Source organism: Rhopalosiphum maidis, chromosome 1, assembly GCF_003676215.2.
Source record: "Rhopalosiphum maidis isolate BTI-1 chromosome 1, ASM367621v3, whole genome shotgun sequence".
In the NCBI taxonomy this organism is placed as follows: domain Eukaryota; kingdom Metazoa; phylum Arthropoda; class Insecta; order Hemiptera; family Aphididae; genus Rhopalosiphum; species Rhopalosiphum maidis.
In genome coordinates this window covers 81,137,914-81,161,607 of record NC_040877.1, presented here as the reverse complement: position 1 = coordinate 81,161,607, position 23,694 = coordinate 81,137,914, and the positions used below count along the sequence as shown (strand labels likewise).

Below are 23,694 nucleotides of genomic sequence, written 5' to 3'. Positions count from 1 at the left end.
ATATCCATCGAATTTCCTCTGCAATAAATCATATAGTATATTGTTATCATAATGGTCATTATGCTACTGTTTTTTTTTTAGATTATATGAATTTTGGGTACCTGAAGGTACGTATAAACAACACGAAATCGGTTGCATCACAACGGAAGAAACTTCGGTCATATACTCGTTAACCAAAAAAAGTTACCGGAACCCCACGTTTGTTATGACTGACGTTGGATGTTTATTGGTATCTGGTGATCTAGACAGGGAAACTAGAGAATCATTTGACCTGCGATTGACGGGTAAAAGAAAGTCCGGTGGAACTCCGTCGACAGTGGATATCGTTGTCAAACTGTTAGACGTAAACGATAATGCGCCACAGTTCCGAAATCATCATCGGGTACGAAAGTTGTCCGCCGGTGAAATTGGACTTAAAGGATTTGAAGGAGAGCTCACAGTGCCCGTTTATGAAGCGACATTGGCCGAAGCCAGTACGATAGGAACCATGATTACGAGAATCGTGGCTGAAGATCCAGATGGACCAGAAGACGGAAATTCTATAGTTTCGTACAGTCTATTCGGACCGGGTTCAGCGTTTTTCGATATAGATCACGTAACCGGAGTGGTTACATCGAAAATTCCATTGCAAGGGGGTATTTACAATGTTACCGTGGTCGCATCGGATTCGGGTTTTTCTAGAAAAGATAACGCCGCGTTATTAATTGTCAGCGTCGCTGACAAAAACTCTGGAATTGAAGAACCATTACTTGAACTTCGTTATTTTGAAGTGGAAGTGGAAGAAAACTGTATAGTGCCATTAGAAATCCTCAAACTTAACGTGACATCACGGTTTAGACGATCCGGAACGTCCGTCAGTTATTCAATAATTCCCTCGGAAAACAGCGAGAGCTTTGAGTGAGTTATCGTTGCGTGTCAAATTATTATTATTTATTTAAATGTAATATTAAATATACAATTTAATTTGTTTATTAAACAGAATTGATTCGAAAAATGGCAATATTTATCTTATTGAAAGTCCTGATAGAGAGACTACTCCGACTCTGACGGTAATGGTTCGTGTTGAAGTGATAGGGAGGAAAGGAAAATCAACTTATACTGTATATCCGGTCGCACATGACATAGGTATGATAATTTATTATACTGTAATTGCAGTAGTAATTCAATAATAAAAAATAACGGCATTTTATTGGTTTAGCTCTTAACGAAGCTCGAATTGTGCTCCGAATAATCGATCAAAACGATAACACTCCTATTTTCACAAACGACAGTATACCAGTGATTGCCGCTGTATCTCCATTGACAGGTTACGGAACTCCGGTGGCAACAGTTAAAGTAAGTTTAGTATATTTACGTTATTCTATGTGAAAAAATTATTTTTAACCTGTCTGAATACGCGTGATTATATGACTTTAGGCGACAGACCCAGATTTGGATATCAACTCAGACATAAGATATACAATAGTCGGAGATCCCGTTGAAAAAAGATATTTCAATGTCGACGAACACACGGGTCTAATACGAACGGTCGGCGGATTTAATCAACTTTTAAATAATACCGTTTTCGGATTTGATATAAGAGCAACCGACAATGCCGGTGCACCCAACGGGAGATCGGCGATTACAAATGTCTTTGTTAGTTTTATATTTTGATAAAATTATTGATTATAAACTATTTGAATAACCTAACCTTGATTTGTATTTCAATGTAAAAGGTTTACGTTTTGGACGATCAGAAAATAATAACATTGGCTATGGGAAAACAACCGTCAGTGGTTGAGAAAAACGCAGATGTAATAACAAGTTCAATGACTAATATCACTGGATGCATGGTTAAAATATGGAGAATAGATTCAAATATAAATAACATGTGAGTTTCACCAACTATAAATTTAGTAAATTATCAGTTAAATTAATAATTCAAACGTTCAAATGTTTTCTTAAGTTAGGTAATAATAATATAATACTAGTTTTTTCCTTTTAAAAGTCGTTGAAAAAGTTCATTTCCAGCAGGTATTGACTTTTAATAGAATATAATTTTACTACAAACTATAGATAATACGTAGATAATTGTATAAAATATATTATATATTCTGAAATAAATACGTATTTTTCTATTAATCGAAATAGTATTGATTTTTAACTGTGAACTTATACCTAGTTAAATATTTATGTAGGTATATTTTAAAGTATTTACCTATTAAATAATTTTTGTACTTAAATATTTACGAAATTATATTATGTATCTATTTTAGGACTGATATTCAACTTTATGCTGTGGATCCTATCACAAATGCATTGGCAGATAGTGATTTATTAATGAAGTAAGCAGATTTTATAATGTGATTGTCGATTTTATGATTTAATATAATCTCGGCACACTCTTATTAGTACTACTAATAAATTGTGTTTATTTGTACCAGTTTAATGTTGGATCACCAAGATGAAATTAATTACGTATTAAAGCCGCTACAATTCATTGGATTTTCTCGTATACCAAAAAGCCACAACGACGTAGTGGTGGAAAACTCATTAAGTCTGTATACAACGTTTGAACTGTTAACGGTTTTGTTCGGATTTATTATATTCATGGGGGCCATAACTGGAGTAACGTGCGTGTGCACGGGACGTAAGAGGTACGAAATAATAAGTATAAAATAAAAAGTAAAACCACTTTTAGTGGCGTATTTTACCATTGCTGAGCTCGACTATTCTACTATTATTATAAAATTCGTAGGGAGAAAAACAAGACTATTACTTCCTATGGGAATTTCGGTTTCCACGAGAGGTCTCCGTTCACTTTGAGTAATGGAAGTCTAGCAAGGCTATCAACCTGCGAACCCAGATCACTACAGAACCCCACATCGTTCATGGAGGGTTCACTTTTGTACGGAGGGGCTGTCACCAACCCTAAAAACTTACGAAGGGGTTTGCGATGCAATCAGTCCAGGTCGATCATACCCGTTGAACCGCCAATCACTCATATGCGGCTCCAGTGCGCGTCTAGGAATGATCACCTCGATAATTTGCCAAACGATTGTTGTTCGTGTAGTAGTGCCACTGGAAGTACGGGCACCGCCAGTTTAACTGGATCCTTTGTCATGAAGTAAGTATCGCCAATCTAATATCATATTTTAATATCGTACCGGGAAGGTGACATCTTTATGATGCTGTAGTCAGAGATGATTATTTCACAGTATGATTATGTTGAACAGATCTAGCGAAAATTTCGAAGACTCGCTGCGTTCAATTGACAGATCTAATAATAACAACAACTGTCAGAGGCATCGCCGGTGTTGCAATGAGGATGATTCGAATAATACACAAACAAACAATACCAACATTAAGGTCTGCAAGTGTCCGTTGGCTCTGTGATTAAACTGCTCATTATTTTATTATTATTTTATAAATATTGTATATATTATATTATGTACAGACTATATCATGTTATTATTATTATTATTATTATTATTATTTAATTTGTTATTAAAAATTAAATTTTTAAAAATTATGTAAATAAAATACATTTTTAAAATAGTCGATTTAATATTATAAATTAGGTATAATATGATAATATGTGATATTCTCGTGGTAAATGAAAAAATTATATTTCACGGTATTATAATATACTAAATAATTTGATGTAACATCGTGATAAGTAAAGCGTGCCAGACCAAACATTTTTTTATTTTGCGATACTTATTATAAAATTACAAACACTTAAAAGTGTAATAAAATATATTTTCATTTAGAAAATAAATTTTTTTTAGCCTACGGACATCTAATTACATTTTTAAAATAAAAAAATGTTGGTAATTATATGGGATTCCAAGATAATCTACAATAGTCCAATATGCTGATGCTGGAAAATTGTAACCATTATAGTGACAAAACTCATGCACAATATATGATAAAAAAAAAGGTCGTAAATTAATTCATAACTATTATTAAAAATAATTAAAATGTTTTAAAATAAAATATTATATTATATAGTCTTTAATAAAATTATAAAACAGTTTTTTTTTTTTTTTTAATTAAATACGTGCCTAAAATTTATTTATTTATTCATTAAGTAAGTATATACATGTACTAAGTGTGGAAGTAAGTAGTAAGTAATCACCATGGAAAGAAAAATAAATTTGATCTTCTGAGTAGGTAAAATAAAATTTTTTATAATACTATTATAATTTATAGTACAACATATTATAATATACGAGTACGTGTATAGTAATATTATTAATAGTATTGATTTCAGATTTGGTGACAATAGGTTAGATGATTCAATTTTGTTAATTTTGTTTTTGTATATTTTTATGTTATAACTCAATGAACAATAATTTGATACAAAATATATTAGGATTCAAAAATAATAATAATAAAAAAAAAACAATTATATTTTGTGGAATTAAAAATTATTATTATAAATAAGAATGTATAAGCTGCAAATAGGACGATGCGTTAGATAGACAAATCAAGGCCATAATTTGATTTTATAAAATACAATAACTTAATACTATGTTAACGACTACTTACATAAAAAATAATTTATTTATAATAATATACACATTTACGTGTGTATTATTATTTTATAGATAATTTGTACATAATCTAAACTGTAGAATATAATATAATAACTATTATTTATTATTATACTTCTTAAATGTATTTATATTGGTTTAAATATGTTTGAATATATTATGATTATTGAAGAAACACGTTAGAATATATATTATTAAGTACAGGAAAAACAAATAATTTATCGTGAAATATCATTTGTTATTATATAATACACTTAATTTAAATTTATAACGTTATAGTATTTTATAAATATATTGTCACTTGTCAACTATGTAATATTATTCTTATAAACAATAATATTATGTACATAATATGCTATATTTTATAAACTAAATTTATCATTAGTGGTAATATACATCATATTATTTTATTTATATCGGTGAGGAGGTTAAAATTATATTTGCAGAACATTTGAACACTTGTAACCGACCGGAACTCATTGTAGTGTGTATACGTGTCTACACGCAATGATATGTTATTTTATCATCTCCGTTATTTTTGTTATTTTAATTTATCTGGCGTTTTTTCTTGCAAAATCCTTTTCAATTTCGGATAGCGTTTTGCCTTCAGTCTCCGGCAAATAAATTATAACGTGAACAATTCCAACAACGGCTAGTATTCCGTACAAAAAAAAGCATCCATATAGTTCCACCAAGTTTTGAAGATTTAACCAGGTCTTCGATACTAGGAACGCGTTGATATAAAAAATCGCTGCGCACAACGAGCCAGCCACTTCTCGTCCTCTGCAAAGTGTATAATTAAACAAATTTTTAACGACTTCTCACAAAAATTTAAGTTAAAAAAAAATCACCTGGTTGGAAATACTTCGCTGATCAGCAACCATGGTATGGAACTGATGCCCAAGTTGATGGTAAAGTACAGCGTGCAAAACAATATTAGTGGTATCGTCGGCGCTGTTGACCACTGGAGTTGTGTTATGGCGTATGTGTAAGCGCTCAACGACAGACAGCACAGCGCGCAACCCGACATTGAGACCAACGACAAAGTTTTTTTTCCGACCAGCCGCACCAGACAAATACATGTTATTGCTCCAATGAGCTGTAACACCGCCGATATGACCTGAAATGATAATAATTCATAAATAATTAACACGTGTATAATAAATAATACACACATAAATTACAATGGCCAATGCTCAACAATACGCTTATATTATCGGTGATATGATAAAATTTTTCAAAAATACGTATATATATATATATATTTAACTATTATTCTGTATACACCCGAGTAAGCATACAATAATAGCTAACATTATTTATATTAATATTATTTAAAATATATATATATATTAATGTAATATGAACATTTGAATATACAATAAACATCACTTATATGACTCACGGATATAAGATTCAATGGATTGTTCGACTCAAAATCGTCTGGAACGGCCCGGATGTAAACAAATACATTAAAAAAAATTGATTATAAGACTCGAATATCGTAATACAAAATAAAATATAAAGACATTTTCGGTATCATATTGAAATAAATTATTTTTTAAAAGTTATTTTTGCTGTAGTGGTTTCAATTCATATTTTATTTTGATATATTACAAAACGAGTGCGAGCAATATATCTTCGGAATTGTTAAAAGTTAAAACTAATAAAAAAAACAAACTAAAATCAAAATTTATTTTAATACTTTTCTTAGTAAATAATAAATATTATAAATTGTTGTATATATATACAAAAATTAAAATATTAAATATTATCTGATTTTATTTGTAATAAGTAAAAATTAATAACAATTTAAAATATATGTAAGTTACGTAATATACTCGTATATACGACGTATGTATATTGTATACGCACAGTGGTGGAAATTTTTCATATTATTATATATCATTTAAAATAATTTTGCGAATACAATATTTAGGATTTGATACAATTAATATAACTGCAAAGAGGGGATGAGATGGGATTTCAGCCCCCTCTTGATTCCACCACTATATATGTATTTAATTAACAATATAATAATATTATAATTTTTTTTATTCAATAATATCATATAATATCTAATATGTAATAGCTAAAGCAAAATAGTAAAAAAAAACTAATAATTTTAAAATTGTTATTAGTTTTTTTCCCACTTTGCCTAAAAGATTAATTTGGTTATATATTGGTTTATAAGACTCACTTTTTGAATATTTTATTTTTACGCTAATTTATGATTAAAACAAATCCGAATTATTATGGAAATAAAAATTCAGAACAATATTATGATGCATTTGGATTTGACAACCGATTTCTTGATAATTTGATACATACGTATTTTATTCCAATATCTTATAAAATCGGTTTAGTTAGTAATAATAATATGTTCAACGTTATGTCTCAATGTGTATGACCTATTTTACGTAATATTAAATAAGTGTATTTTTCATGTGTGTAATTATATTATAATTATTATAATTAGATTGGGCGACTTGTTCGCCGGAAAAAATGACTCATAGAACACCAAAATTTCCCTTGAAACGTTGAAATTTTTATAATTCAGCAAAAGAAAGATTGTCGAGTACAAATAACAACATTTACATTGAAGGATATCACAGAACGTTTATTACATTATTAGGCCTGGCAAATTAATTATTATATTTTTTAAATCTAATTTTAGTTTTATATTGTAGTTTTACACCATCTAACGTTCTAGTTCACTCTTGCAGAATATTCTAATAATAAGAAAAAAATAAATATAAAGACATGGCAAAAAAAAATTAGAGGCTATGGTAAATTCATTTAACGAGAATAACATAATGAACCTTTTTAAAAGGTATCACATATGATTTTAATTTGTTAGTGAAAATATTAACTTTTATTTTTGATTTATATATCAATTTTTGTTATATTCATTATTGTATTATATACTTTGAACTTAAAAAAATAATATATAAATGCATATAATTTAAACAAAAATAAAATAAAATATTCGATATGTTTTATAATCACTATTACCTACATTTGCTTATTTTGTTTTCGTTAGGTATTTTGATTATTTCGCTAGTATGCCCGTCGCAGCTATAGTTTCGCGTTTTTAAATGGATCCCCCGTAAAAACACCATATTATCGTCTGTAGTCAATCAAATATTATAGTATAATAGATTAATGTGTACAAGCCTTCTAATATATACGATTTATATTTAAAAAAAATAGCGTTCTTACGGTGAGTTTATTTGGCGTCAAAGGCACATCCAGTCGGGTGAAAACTTCGATCATGTACGGTCGCATGGCCGTCAGCGATGCGGCGTGGTAAAAGAAGAAGTAGGCCACGACCAGCCGTAGTGGTATTAAGATTCCGGGACGCAGAAAGTCCCTAATCATGTCAACGACGCTGGGTTTTTTCTGTGTAACGAATTCGCTATCTGTAAAAAACAAAAAAAATATATATATGTAACGATTAACGAATCATTTTAGTGTTATTTTCAGACTCGTATCGTCAAACCTGGTACTCCGATGTATCCGGACGATTTTCTGATTTTGGCTTCCATAAGACTTTTGAACTCATTTTTGGACTCTTGACAGTACAGTTCAAGTTCATGAAATTCTTCGCTCACTTCTTCGGCGGAACACCACCCTCGGAGCCATCTCAGCGACGACAATGCCTCGTCTCTCCTTCCCTTCATCAATAACCAAACTGGGGATTCTGGGATCTGTGTGTTAATGATTTCATTATTGTTTAGAACCGGAATATAAATAATTAGCCTAAAATTATTTGACAAATAACTATAACAATAAATATTAGATGCTATTTTTATGACTCAAACATATAGACATTAAATAATTTCGATTTCGTAAATAATTTGTTATAGTAATTTATTTAATGTACAAAAACATAATATTACGAATTATCAATCCGTGAAGCTAATAATCATTATCAATAGATTAACAATAAGTACATTTTTATGAATATCGCGCATATATAGTGGCGGATTGAAGATTGTAAGACAGTAATTTGCTAAAAATATTAGAGGAGTTTCATGTAAAACTTATATCTGCCTTTATAAAGCCTTTTAGCTTTAATTAAAGTGGGCCCCAGAACGAAATAAATTAAAGAGTCGTATCAGCATTCGTGGACTACATCCACCATTGAAATGTGTACATGAAACAATTAATGTATATTATTCAAAATACAAATATTTATTATAATTGTTATTCATTAATTCATTAAACAAGATATGGACTAATGAATAGTGGGTAGTAATAATATGTGATTTACCTTACTCACTAAGGATCAAAATATTTCTAAAATAATGGAAATATATTATAAGCTACCGTAATAGTAAACGGTGATTGTATGTAGGGACATGACATAAATTAAATGTGACTAACTTATACCCTCAGTAAGTCACGACTATTAACGCTTTACATTATTTATATTGTGAATAATTTAAATTACATTTCTATCTGTGATTAATGTTAACTACTGTCTACGATACAAAACATACATAAATAAATTAATAAATATAAAATATATTGTAATTATAAAATAAAAACCATTATACATTTAAAATAATATTACAACACTTAAGTTTAAAATTCTATTAAAAAGAAATATTGGAATAATTAATTTACTCCAATGATGTACATAACAGTATAAACAAAGTATTTAAACCTATATTAGTTTTAACACGAACCTACCTATTAATGGAATAAGAATATTATCAAATAATAGTATAAGACTGGTTGAATTATAATACATTTTATTATTAACAATGGAGATGAAATAATATTAGAGACGTCCATGTGAAAATCATTAAAATGATGCGATACAAGTTAATACGTTGATCATAATAATTACTATAAACTATAGGTACACATATTTACTTATAAATTGATACAGTAGCTACACTAAAGTGAAAACCATTAACCAGCATTAATGATTTTATTTTATGAAAAATATGAGGTCGGTATTATTATTTTTTTCATTCAAAATTAGTTTTATCAATTACGGGAGTTTTTAGTATTAATGTTTGATGAGGCCAAGAAAATTATGAAACGTGATATTATTATGGTTCTAATTTTCACAAACACTATGCAGCAAAATGTGAGAAATTATTATTCGTATACTCAGCAAAAATATTTGGGCAAAACTAACATTGAGTTAATTACTAAGCAGGAACATACACTTTATTGATTTTGATGGAAAAGATATACAACAATTATCGTAATGAAATGAACAATGCATATTATTATCTATTACGAATATCTATGTCATAGTATATAAAGTAGACAGTCAATTATAATTAATACTGTCGTGATTTTGGAATCAGACAAATAATTAAACTGTCAGTGATTACATGTTTCGTAGATTTGTACATTGTACTTTTGTTTAATAATATAGATATCGAAATTACGATGGCTTATTTTATCATAACTATAATTAATATATTATAATAAATAACACGAGTACATGATAGCTTCAAATACAATGTCAACTTTAGAGATAATCTAGAACTGTATTCCAAAATTATAATTACCATAATTTAACATAAATAGCGAATAATACATTACTATTAGTATTAACAGTATTTCTTTCAACAAAAAACGGTTTTTAAAATGCACGTATAATCTATATCGCATAAGAATATTGTTACAGCTAAAAAAATTTATTTTTTGGGAGAATAATTTGAAAAAAAATGTTCTATAATAATTGTCATTTCCATCTTATACTTGACCTATTTTTATATTTATATTATACATTAAACGTTATTGATAATCAAAAATCCCAATAAAATATGATAGGTACATCGTGTTAGAAACTAATAACTAACCTAAAACTTGAAATAATATATTTGTTAAGTACATTTTTGATACATGTATTTCCTATTAGTTGAAGTATTTTTTATCAAACCTTATCCTAAAAACAAAAATAAAATAATTGACTGTCGTACCAGAAATGTAGCGACGGAAGCAGTCACAGGCACCAGACAGCTGATGAGCATTGCTTCCCTCCACGAGAATAAATACCCGAGTATAAACTCTAGCAGGTGTCCCAGGACGACGAAGGTACTGGCGAACGTGGACAACGTGCCCCGGATGTCCGGTTCGCTGATCTCGCCGATGTACGCCATCGTTGGTGCCTCCAGGAATCCAATTCCTATGCCCATAGCAACTGAGGCGGTGTACAGCATCCACGGGGAATCTGCCGCGTATATTAGGTACCAGGCGGATATGTGAGGTATGTTGACCAGTAGCATGGCGAGCTTCCGGCCGAGCATGCCTTGCACGAAGCCTGACAGCAAGCAGCCCAACGGTTGGCAAAGCAACATAATGCTACCTGTAGCAGAGTCCCGGATATTGTTTTATGAACGTTAAAATTAATATTGTGGTTAATAATGTTAATATAATACGATAAAGTTATGATTAAATTTATATTGAGTTGTTGCGAATTCATCGCGTGTCCGATTTTCAACGCGTGTGGCGTTAGTATTTTTATATTATTATAATATACAGTAAATATCGTTTGTAGATACGCTCAAGAAACCAAAAAAACAATAAAAAAATTTCATGATAACTGATAGTTATTCAAAGTTTATTTTTGATATACTATTTTTAACCAAAAATAAATGTTATTGTTAAACTGTTATAACAACCAATACAATTTATTAATATATAAATTCTCATTAAATATTATATTTACTCAGACCCAATGCGTATACAGTTATTAGAATTGTAATTATTTTCGAACCCAACTGGGATAAACCCTATTCACTTATATAAAGTGTAAAATATAATATGACTTGCACAATACACATTTTAAATATTTTTATTCAACTTAAGTACACATAAAACTAAATAATATTATTCAACGTGGATATTGTTAATTTAGCAATTACACTAGAGTATAAGTTTTAGTATTCTTGATTTTTAAATAATTTTTTTTATAATATTACAACTAGAATTTAAGTGGGAATAAACTAAATATTATTTATTTATCTATGTAATATAGATACACAATATCTACATTTATTTAATTTGTTTGAAATGTACCTATTAAAATGAACATAGAATAATTTTAAATACATTTTAATGTATAAACAATATATGTACTTATTAAATAAAACATTTACTATGAATTATTAAAGTGATTTTGAAATTAAAATGTTTTTAGTCATAAAAAGGGTATCCGACCAAAATATCCGTATCGGGTCAGCGAGTATATGTTGATTGCGCCAAAATATAAATAGCAGGTAAAAAACCACATATTTTGAAATTTTGAAATTTAAAAATGTGAAATTAAAATTTTAAAGTGAAATATTTAAGAATATATATAATTTATATATAAGTTTCGCTATTATGCACGATCGCTTATTTTAAAATTTTCTATTTTTATTTACGTTATATTTTGGTCTAAACCCATAAAAAAATTCAGGATACGTATTGTGATTTTTATCTGGTTAAATATGGTATACATTTAAAAAAATATATTAATTTACTAAAATTAATTTTATGATGTTGCGTATTTTATTAATATTTTCTGTAGGTCACCCAAAATTAAAAAAAAAAAAAAAACAGTATAAATATTAATTTAATTAAATGTAATTATAAATTTACCAATCCACGAGGATTGATCATCGTCCAGTGATAAGTCCTCTTTTGCGTTATGGAGTGCACCGATGACAATTGTAGGAACGACTATCATCATTCCTAAATCCAGCATCAATAAGCTCTGAGCGACCAACGCACATACCTATGTACACCGTTAGTATTATAATGTCATATTCCAAAAGATAATACATATTATTGTGCGTTAATATAATAATAATATGGTGATTTTAAACATGATACAATGTCGCTATATTATATAATTTTCTCTTACTTTCTGTAATTCATACAAAAATGAATCGTTTAATTACAGTACCATATTACGATAATGTTAAATATTTAAACGTAATAATAAATGTATTATTAGGCGTACAATTATCTCCAAGTATTACAAGACTTATACGTTACATACATTTATGTACTAATGAGATCAAACCGAAGAGTTTATGCAGATTATTTTATTAACTGTAATAAAACATTATATTTTGGGCCGCGTCTATATGTAACGCAGTGTCCTAATTATTAATTGTTAATTTAAATATTTTGCTTTGCAAATTTAGCTGTATTTGAATTAAAATTTGATGAAAAGTCCAGTGTACATTTTTAAACTATATATATACTAGTCTAAAGAACTACTCTAAGAATAATAGTTGTTATTTTAATTTTACAAAGAACAAAAAATATATTAGGTATTTAGTATTTAGTCTAATACTTATTGATTATTGAACTTCGATAATTATAAAATTAAAAATTGTAATAATTTATATAAGTTATTGTTTATATTTAATCTTTTGAACTTGTTGATCATAAAATATTATTCTTAGTATTTAAAGTTTATTCACTACTACTCAGTACTTGCCAAAATGTTGGTTTATATATATTATCGTTTTTAAAAACATAATCTCCTTAACGATTTACAATAATAAAGAGTAGTTCTCATTTTAAATAAATAAGTATGAACCGCTGCAAAAAACGGTTTAGATGTTCGTGTTAATGTATTTAATAAAAGAAACCATTTATATGAAAATATGGTCCTATCAATTATACTTTAAAATTCAAAAAACCGGAATTTGAATCAATGCATTATTAAATAAAAAATTGACGGGTCACTCCATGCTTGGCGAATCACTATATTTAATATATGTATTATCGGTACAAACTATAAAGCAATTACCTATACGACTATGTTATTATAATTATTAATTTAGCTATATAATTATTATCATTAAAATTAGTAATATCTATACCGATTAAAATACAAATTAAACAACTGTCGAAAATAGTAGGCTAATATTTCATTATTGTTGTCACTTGTACTGAGTAGTAGTCATTAATATATTTAATTATCTAAAGTTAATTATACCTGTGATAATGTTCGTTTATATTTATGCCGGCTACTCGTACAATCTGATACGATTAGCAGTGATCCAGGTTCTCTGTAAACAAAATATTATATTATGAAGGTTATATTTTAAATTAATAATTGATTTTTATTCTCCGATATTGTCGCAATAATTTTGTAAATTTATGCGAGCTACGACTACATTTCAAAAATATAAAATATAAATTCTCATAGTATCATGTTGGGATTAGTCCTTTAGGTATAACCTTGTAACGTGAAAACTGTCGAACCTATATGAATTGATAATTGTTGTGAAACGGCTATAATAAATAATTTTGTACATTCCTTTTTCTTGCACCTTATGAAGGACATCTAATGAACTCAACTTTACATAGTATTATCGTGTATTTTTTTTCCTACGAATCACATTTTTTATTCTTTATTACAATTGATTTGAATTTATATTTATATTATAGATATAAAACTGTGGTTTGTATGCTTGTATTTGTGATAGTCAAGGATAATATACTGTTGTTCGACAATATTCACATGATCTCAATACAGTTAATACAATTCAAGATTTTTGAAAATTAAAATGTTTTATTTTATTTTTAATTTAAAACAATTTAAATTATTTTTATTAAGTTTCAGTGACTTTGCTCATTTTATTAGTAACTGCACGATAGTTTTTTTCCTACGGTACAGCAGGTTTCTGGAACATAGGTGGAGACACAGCGTTTTCATACATTCACTAAAAACTTGGGTTGTCATACCCATTCAGGGAATGCAGCTTAACACTACACTATACCACGCCCTAACAATTTATTTTTTATTTGATAAGTTTAGTATAAAGTATTTTTATTCCAAACATTAATTAATCATGAAAAGTATAGCATCCAAAAAAAAAAAAAAAATTGTATAAATTGTTGTTTTTTTTATTTTATTTATTTGTCAGAGATTCAGAGATGTAACACTTATTTTAATGTAAATATAATTTAATTTTTCATACGTATTTATGTGTTTTGTGTATAAAACTTAATATTGATTCGTTTTAAATTCTGAACAAAAAAAGGATAAAAAATATAGTTTTTTAGATTTAGATTGGTTTTAATTAATTGTTTAAAACTACCTTAAACTAATTAAAAAATGTTTTCATATGAATATTATAAACGCAATCAATTTAATATTTATTAAAACTTGTAAGCAGACAAATTATTTTTTTTTTTTACTACGGAAAATTATGAGGTAAACTACAATAAGAATATTTAAAAATTGATTTTAATTTTTAAAAATGTAGGCTTCACATTAAATCTATAATAACAGAAAAAAATGTATTCCAATAATTATGATTTAATTTTCATCAATAAAAAAAAGTAAAATAGTTCGATTTATTTATTTTATAAAATTATCATATATATTATGCATAAAAATGTATCATACTATTAAAATATTTAAAAATTACACTGTAAGTAATATTATTGTATACATAAACCACCTATATTTACTGTATTTATTTTTATTCTTATATCAATTAAATTTTTTTCAATAATTTACAGGACGAAGTTGAATTATTGAGTGACTCCGGAGAACTGCAATTGTCTACCCCCTCCCCATAAATCACACTAATTAGAAAACGATCAGTGATTGACTAAAATAATATGAAAATAAGATTTAACATATATCTTATAAATTTCCAAATAAATCTATACTTGTTAAAAAATCTGTGTATTTATATAATTATATATAAGATTATAGATTATATATATATATATATATATATATATATAACCTTCGAATCGCGTATGATTATATACTACATACTACACATAAATATTATACGGTTCATGGATATTTATAGTGATCTGCTTGCGTAGTCTTAGCCCTTAGGTTATTGGTACCCATCCTTGTAGGGAGTTTATTTACGCTTTGAACTTGATCGAAATCAGATGCTGTTCCTATGGATTTTTCAATTTTTTTTTTTTATTGGATTTTCATAAATATTTTATAAATAATCGTACTATATGGTACATCATTTTTTCGTTAGTTAAAAGTTTCTGCTAAAACACATGTAACGCCATAATATTAAATAGTTTGATGACGAAATCAAGACGTTAAAATGTGTCCAATTAATTTTATAGTTATTGATTTACAATGGTGGCGTATATACAATACACTTAACACAGTATATACAATCAGTAACTTAACGCCATTATTACGGTATTAGGTTGGAAGGTAACTTAATAATTTTAAAAACTTTTTTTTCATATATTAATTATTATTATTATTGTAGTGCAAGCATCTAAATAAGTAAAATTATAGTGATCAACTACAGTCGGGTTTCGTCGCAGTGCAGAAAAAAAAAACGCTTGCCAAGTTAGAGATCGCCGTGTAAACTTTCTTGATTTTCAATTTTTAGAAATTTATTAATCATATGCAATATGTATGCATATTGTATTTTATTTTCATTTTCATTTAGTGAGATATATTTCCAAAACTGGAGAGCGGATTTTGTTGTTTGGGGTCTTATTAGATTCATGTTGGCTAAGAGTAATGCAGTGAAGATTTTCAGAACTTCATCTTTTATAGTTAATTCATTAAAGAGCTTCAAAAAAAATTAAAAGAAATTTTATTGGGCGTATTACCATATTCAATTGATTAAAAATTAAGAAACTAAAATGTATGTAAAAAAATAATTATATTACGTAGACTAATTGACCATTAAATTTATGTCTTTAGAAAATTCAATATCTGTAAAAATGTCTATTTACATATTGTGTCCACACGGTATCGGATTATCGTTTATCGAATTTAATTAAGATCGGATTTGCTATGAAATCAACATTCAAAAAAATATCAGTTCAGATTCTGCAAGACGATTCTGAGAGAATATTGTAATGTAATAATTATGTAAAACAACAAAAGACAATTAGGTCACAATCAGTAAACTTACTTTTACAAACTGGTCACGAAAAAATACGCAGACTACCGGCTATATATACCTACGCCAATTAGCGTCGTTAGTGACTATAATAGATGATTCCCGCCGCGTAGCCATATCATAATAATATAAAGCTGAACTTATCGTTCACTACATTGTTTTTAAGCTATCGTTTCGAATTCAGGTGGCGTGGCTTAAAGTTATACGTTATAATTGTTTTTTTTTTTTTTTTTTGTCTGGAATTCTTATTCAATGATATAGGGAATTTAATTCGCCGAGTACTATGCCTATATCTACGGCTATTTCTGAATATCACTTTTTTTTTTTAATTTCTACTGTAAAAAATAAAAAAGAAGATCCACGAGTCTTCTATGAGTATATTAAAATAAACATAATATCTAAAAACGTGATAAAATAGTAACAACTATTTTTAGTGACATATAGTATCTGTGTCCTTTTACACATCGTAGTCATCCATAAATAATACAATATATTAATACAAGGCTGTTATTGTATTTAGTATCGAATTATTGTATTGATAATGATTATGGAAAAATAATAACAGATGAAAGTTAATAATTCGTTGTTAAACACAAATGTTTAAACGTTGATTGGTTTTTACCACTAACCATGCACGATTATTTTATAATTTACCAGTAATATATAATAATTATTAATTAATAGCTGTGACAAAAAGGAAATTATCTAAATGACTGGTACTAATTGACTTATTTTCATACTACTCGAGGGATTTCCTGTGCATATAAAAAGTTCTGCTTTACAAACGAGAACCTTCCATTTCTACTGTAAATTATTTCGCAGATAATTTTTCTAAAAATTTAGACACGTAAAAATAAAACTTGAATAAGTTGTTTATGAGTTATTTAACTAGGTATGTGTAAAATAGATATGGAGATACGGTGATTTGAAAATATTAATAATTAATATTAATCAATCAACATTTATAATTTTTTCTAAGTGAACCTAGTATAATAAATACTGGATCCGATATTATATAATGTTTTATATTTTTGTAAAATCCATTTGAGGTCCAAATATTATCCTTATTTCTTAGTTAACGTAGTTTAATAATTAAAAAATTACTCGATGAAATTTTGAAATTGTTTCATTAAAATTCAAAAAAAATTATATTATAAATAATTTGCCGTAAAAAGAAAGAAGGGGATATTTTTTTAATAAGGATTCTCATTAAAAATAAAAGCTTATTACACCATGCGAAAATATGTCTTAAGTAGTACAAAACACATTAAGAAATCAAAAATATACATTTTAAGTATATTTATAAAATCCAAAAACCAGTACTTTATTAAAGAAAAATATATGTAATGTGTATGAGTAATTAGCATGTTTGGTGAACCACCCTCTATATAATAATGTATTGTTCACTTCTTGTAATAATATAGTATTAAAGTAAAAATAAATATAATAAGGAATAAACTGAACGTGTGGTAAGTGTACGTAACAAACAGAGCACAAAAATATTGGAAATATATGTAGGTATTATATATTTTATTTTCACTTATCCGAGTAACTAAATATTTGTTGAACGAAAAAAAGATAATAAACACAAATACAATGTGTTATTCAAACAGAATATACCCTAACCCATCTCTGTTTGACTTTTTTTTGCACATAATAATCATCGTCATTTTCTCGCTAATTTCGAATGGAATCGTCAGATTCGTATTACCGATTATTGTAATATTTTTTACGTATTACAAGAATACATATTATAATGATAATAATAGTTACAGTGAACGGATTAGGTTAAGTAATGACAATTAACGGATAATTAATAACTTATTTAATCAATATTATGCTGCAATTAATGAGTTTTTCGTTATGTGGCAGTGACACATATTAATGCCTCAACCGTGATTTCATAAGTTAAATATAGGTACGTAGAATGTAAACAATAACTGAAAGTTACGTCAATTTATTATAAAATTTAAAATTATAATAATGTCATAAACAACTAATATAGATTGTCAGCATAATATTAATTTGTTTTCTCTTTCTGATGAAAATCTATTATTATAAGCATAATATTATATTTATAGATCAATTCAAAATTTAGTTCACTTCTATACGAGAATAAAATGAACGAGACAATAGTTTTTAAATAAAATACAGTTTAGTTTAGACTGTTTAGAGGTTTGGGTTCAGCCCAAAGCACTCTTGTTTCACGCTAATGCATTGAAATATGGGAACACTGGGAACTATTTCCAACGATATGAAATATTTTTTACTTTCATTACTATATAATATTAAAAATGATATCCGTATCCATACGAAATTACCACTTCATTGATTTCTTATATTATTTATTTTATTCTTTTATTTAATACATTATGGTAGTAAATGCTGATACAGAGGAAAATAATATTGGCACACATTTTATCGTTCGTTCCATTTCACATTTTTGGTTTATTGATTTTTTCTACGTTCCATTTTTATTTCACGTTTTTTTTTCTCCAAAATTGTGACTTACCTAGTGCTCACCTATTCTTTATACTTTCATGAAAGACATCTCCCCTTAATAAAAATTCTACAAAACATTTCCTATAGCAATGGAAGTTATTATATTTTTAATCAAATCCGAAACAAAATTGTTTATTTTATTATCCATTATATAAAATTGTATGACTTAGCTATATGTGCCGTTCTACGATTTTGTAAGGATAATTAATATTAACTACATATGAGGTAGTATGGTAATGTATACATCTAAAATATTATCTAGATTGCCTTGTCTCAAAATTTATCAAAGATTAAGTATTATTTTTTATTACATTTTGTTAAAAATAAACACGTTAACCACCATGAGATCCAAAATGGGATCTCACCAAAATTTGTCGTCCTTGCTGCCACGACGCTTTTTGATAGATTTACTTAGATACATTTTTGACGATTTAAAAAAAATTGATGAAAAAAAAAAAGTAATGATAATAAATGTAAACTTGTTATCTGAAAGTGGCAAAACTGTATTTTTCAAATCCGATGAAAAATACCGATTATTGAGACCCTAATCGAGATATCATTAAAAACTGATTTTACTGAAATTCCATATAGAATCTCAGTATTCAATAATAGTATTTTTTGTGAGATCTCGAATAGAATCTCATGGCGGTTATGAGTAACATAACACAAAAAAATCCCGTGGCGGTCAACGTGTTAAATCACTTAAACATATTTAAATAATACACAATTTGTGATTCAACCATTTTTATACGCAGAAGTTAATAAGCTTACCCCATTGTTTTCAATAGTTGCATTGTAAAAACTAAAATGTATTAAACTTATTACTTTTTACTTTTTGACGTATCATTTAGGTATATTGTCGTTCAGTTATAAAAGAAAAAAAATCTACCTTGTTAATTTATTATTGAAACGTACAAATTTAATTCCAAATTTAAATTTTATTATAAGTTTTCCGAAATTAGTTGGTTAAAATTCAGGTATTTTACAATGTAGGTAAAAAAAATAAATAAAATATTTAAGCAATATATTGAGCGAGGCAGTATGATGTAATGCTATGATAAAATATAATTTTTATTTTTTATATGTGCATTATAAAATATATTATTTTATTGGTGACTAGGGCTAAGATCTGTACGCAATAATATATGGTAAAATATGCATTTTATTTTTTAAATTATACAAAAATATACGTTTTACTTTTTAGAATTATATTCAACAAAAGTATAAAAAAATATGTATTTTTTTTATTATTTTAATTTTTTTTTAAATAGTGCAATTCAATATTCTATCACCAGTTTTAAATACTTATTTCATTTAAATTCTCTTTAAAAAATTGTCATAACTAAGCATCATCATTTTAAATTTAAACAATTCTTTCAAATCATTTATTTAAATTTTACAATAAATATCACGCATTAATTATAAAATTTAATATTTACACGGTAAATACTCGTTTACTAACGATTAGTAAAATGGTAAATTTACTCATAAACAACCACAGTCCTCAGTCTACAAACTTATTAAGATAAAATATTATGTTTTATTAGATATAACTGAACGTCTCACTTTAAAAATAGTATATTTATGATAAATAAACAATAATTACTAATTTTCATTTAATGAAAAAAATATGATTTTACATTAGTTTTTTATATTCAATATTCCAAAACTCTAAACATATATATTAATAAACGTGTGTAAGTATAAATGTATTCAATTAAATTGAGTATGATCCAAATCGTAACTGATAATCAATGTATTTTAATTTAAGGAAAAAATATCATAATGTATAGAAATCCTAGCCTTATAATAAGAAACAAAGTTTAAATAATACTTATGATTATCAATATTTCTAACTTTACTCTTTTGTTTAGATAGTAGTAAAAAAGTGTCTTATATAGGTAATAGTTAGTAGTATGTTACGATCATAAAAATACTATGCTATATTTTTCTTCTTCAAATGATTTAGAAAAGATGGTTGAAATTACCTTTTAATTTATCAATATAACTATTGCTTAAAAATCTGATTTTTTTATAACAAAATATGCATAATATAACAATATGGTTAAAAACTACTTCTTCACAATATGTTACAGTGCACTACTGCTGTATAGAAAATATATATATATATATATATATATGTTTATTTATATTACTATATTATTTTAAACATATGCTAAATTATCATCGTGTAATATTATAAACTAAATACATTTTAGGAAAGTACTTAAAATATAAAAACAAGATCGACGCGATTAAACATAAAACCATTCAATAATAATTCAATACCACTATATTATAATACATAGCCGGACGTATGTACACCACTAGTGGACGTGAATATCGTTTTGTATAATATATAGTATACCTATTATAGACCTACACGGGTTGTGGAGCTTTATTTAGTAAAGTGCTTCCGTTTATGAACTATTAATTTATCAAACGTCAAGTTGTTGTGTAAATAAATTATCAGTGGCAATTTCGATCGACAGAAACGCCACCGGATGATTCAATGATCATACCTACTCAAACTAGATGGTTCTCACATAGGCATATTTTAAACTAATTTAATTTTAAGTTTTCCTTTTTACCACAGGCAAGTGAAATTCATTTTATGCGTTCCATTTTTTTTTTTAATCGTAGAAATTGCTAATAGTTATTAAAAAATAAATTAAAACGAAAATAAATCTTAAATTATATTTTTTTAAAGTATTCAAAATATGAATGATTAAACTGTTAGTCTAAAATATTACATTTTTTTATATGAATATTTTTTGAGCTACATTTTTGCAAATAAAAATTTATATTAGGTAATTTGGTTAAACATTTTTAGTATTGCTAGTTGCTACCACGTTAAAAAAAAAAAACACCCACAAGTCTGTAGCTAATGGAATTATACCAATACACAATATACTTAAAATGCAATAGCCAATAGGTTTATACCTAGTTATTGTTCACAAATTGTCGGTCTAAGCGTTAAAATAAAACAGTGTACCGCAGCTAATTGATGAAAATTTGGGTTTGAATTGTACCTGGGTGTAAGAACTACAACAAACAAAGCACATCTTTTCGATTCAAGTAGAATTATAGTGACTGTTGAAAAACATTTAATAATAATTATTATTTTATCAGTAATAAACGATAATAATTATATTTTATCATAATAATCAAATATTTATCAGTTATCAATATTTTACCTAATAAATATATTATAATTTATTACACACGTAGTATATGATGCTTTTAGACTTACGGTTCGTTTATGGCAGCGGTGGCAACGGCGTTGTCCATTTTCGGCGGATCACACACGTGCTCAGATTATATTCCCGAAACTTAGTATATTGTTATATTATTATTAATAATAGTTAATAAAATAGTGTGCGGAATTTACTGCGATGTAAAAATAGTGGAAACTGCGTTATTTCAACAAAAATGATAATATTATACCAAATAGTCGAAATTATAATAAACTTGCATCGTCAAAACTTATATGAAACCGTTGTTTCCGCGGTGCATAAGCCGCGTCGTGAAACTGGAGAGTATAAGATTATTTAATAGAAAAATAAAATATATAACTATTCGCGGTAGGTAAATGGTAATACAGTACGTCTATTGTCGGGATTCTTTCCCGAAGATCTTGTGTAACACGTTTCGCGGCCAGTATAATATTATGTTAAGTAATATGTACTTTATCGTTATTGCAATGCAACACACCTACTGCAGCTAGGGCGTCCATATGTTTTTATCTTTCCTCTCCCAGGCAGGATTTGTGTAGAATTTGAGAGGGGAAAAATCCTTCATAAAACGTTTTTCTCCCCACATTTGACCGTAAAGTTTGACGAAAAAAAAAATCACGATCGAGTCTTTTGTTTTAAAAAGCATGCGAAAATGTCGTGACAACCGAACAAGAATCATAGATCGCGATATCGACACTAAGGCTACTTGTAGCTAACAGTTATAAATTAATATTACGCAACCCACAATGATCGCTACAATGTACAGTATTATTATATTACGGAATGTCGTGTACACATTTGTTTGATATCATTGTATTTTGATTTCAGAAAATACGCTTGCCAGATAGACTCTAAACTGCGACAAATAATGGCATGATTAACAAAACTACTACGAATATTTAAAATGTATTAGTGACATGACCATTTTGTAATATTATATACTATTTCAAAATTAGTTATCGTTATCCGTAATACACACTGAAGACAATTTATTATTATTTATTTTTATTTTTTTATTATGTACCTATTTATAATTCTAAATTTGTAACATTTAATTTCAGTGCAGTATTAAAATAATATTTTTAAAAAAAATAATTATATTATTTTTAAAATATAACGATAATTAATTAATTTAAATGATAAATAATAATGCCTATAATTATAATTATAGCCAATTCTTATTTTAAGGCAACAAAATTTTATAAATAAGGATTAAAAATGTTATATTATTAAAAAAAAAAATCTCAACAAAAAAACATAGCCATATTTTGAATTTTGTCAAAAGTATTAATTGTATACTAAGCGGCAATTAAATAATAATAAGGATAATGAGTAATATACAAAACCAAAACCAAAATATAATTAAGTAGGTACATCACAAGTGACATAAAAGAGGTTAGATACCGTTAATCTAACTAAAATAGTACCTACACATTTGTTTAAGCGATTAATAATTAGTATTTATTATGATGTATACCTAATAATAATATAATAGTATTATTTATAAATCATCACAGTTCTCGACCATTTAAC

General features: G+C 26.9%; 2 protein-coding genes across 2 annotated transcripts in view; one reads left to right on the top strand and one right to left on the bottom strand.

The window, feature by feature from the left end:
- LOC113557486 (cadherin-89D) overlaps positions 1-3,439 on the top strand; it is a 45,310-nt gene extending 41,871 nt beyond the window's left edge. Inside the window, exons 15-23 of the mRNA XM_026963033.2 lie at positions 82-897; positions 980-1,125; positions 1,199-1,335; positions 1,417-1,635; positions 1,716-1,870; positions 2,256-2,324; positions 2,424-2,636; positions 2,738-3,106; positions 3,216-3,439. Coding sequence (XP_026818834.1) covers positions 82-897; positions 980-1,125; positions 1,199-1,335; positions 1,417-1,635; positions 1,716-1,870; positions 2,256-2,324; positions 2,424-2,636; positions 2,738-3,106; positions 3,216-3,375 — 2,284 coding nt within the window. The 3' untranslated portion in view covers positions 3,376-3,439. The remainder of the gene's footprint in view (positions 1-81; positions 898-979; positions 1,126-1,198; positions 1,336-1,416; positions 1,636-1,715; positions 1,871-2,255; positions 2,325-2,423; positions 2,637-2,737; positions 3,107-3,215) is intronic.
- A 1,432-nt stretch (positions 3,440-4,871) lies between these two features.
- On the bottom strand, positions 4,872-22,612 carry LOC113556851 (facilitated trehalose transporter Tret1-like). The gene is made up of 8 exons (XM_026962040.1): positions 22,179-22,612; positions 13,507-13,579; positions 12,153-12,288; positions 10,490-10,875; positions 8,041-8,248; positions 7,761-7,960; positions 5,390-5,658; positions 4,872-5,321 (listed from the first exon to the last, which is right to left on the bottom strand). Exons 1-8 carry the CDS (start codon positions 22,214-22,216, stop codon positions 5,090-5,092), a joined length of 1,542 nt encoding a protein of 513 aa, XP_026817841.1. The 5' UTR covers positions 22,217-22,612; the 3' UTR covers positions 4,872-5,089.
- Between the last annotated feature and the right edge of the window lie 1,082 nt (positions 22,613-23,694).

Bases quoted from the DNA above. Each gene is read 5' to 3' on its own strand.
- LOC113556851 (XM_026962040.1), bottom strand. From the start codon at position 22,216: ATGGACAACGCCGTTGCCACCGCTGCCATAAACGAACC. The intron at 13,580-22,178 runs GTAAGTCTAAAA...TTTTGTTTACAG, and splicing joins ACCGCTGCCATAAACGAACC to AGAACCTGGATCACTGCTAA. The intron at 12,289-13,506 runs GTATAATTAACT...CGGTGTACATAG, and splicing joins ATAAACGAACATTATCACAG to GTATGTGCGTTGGTCGCTCA.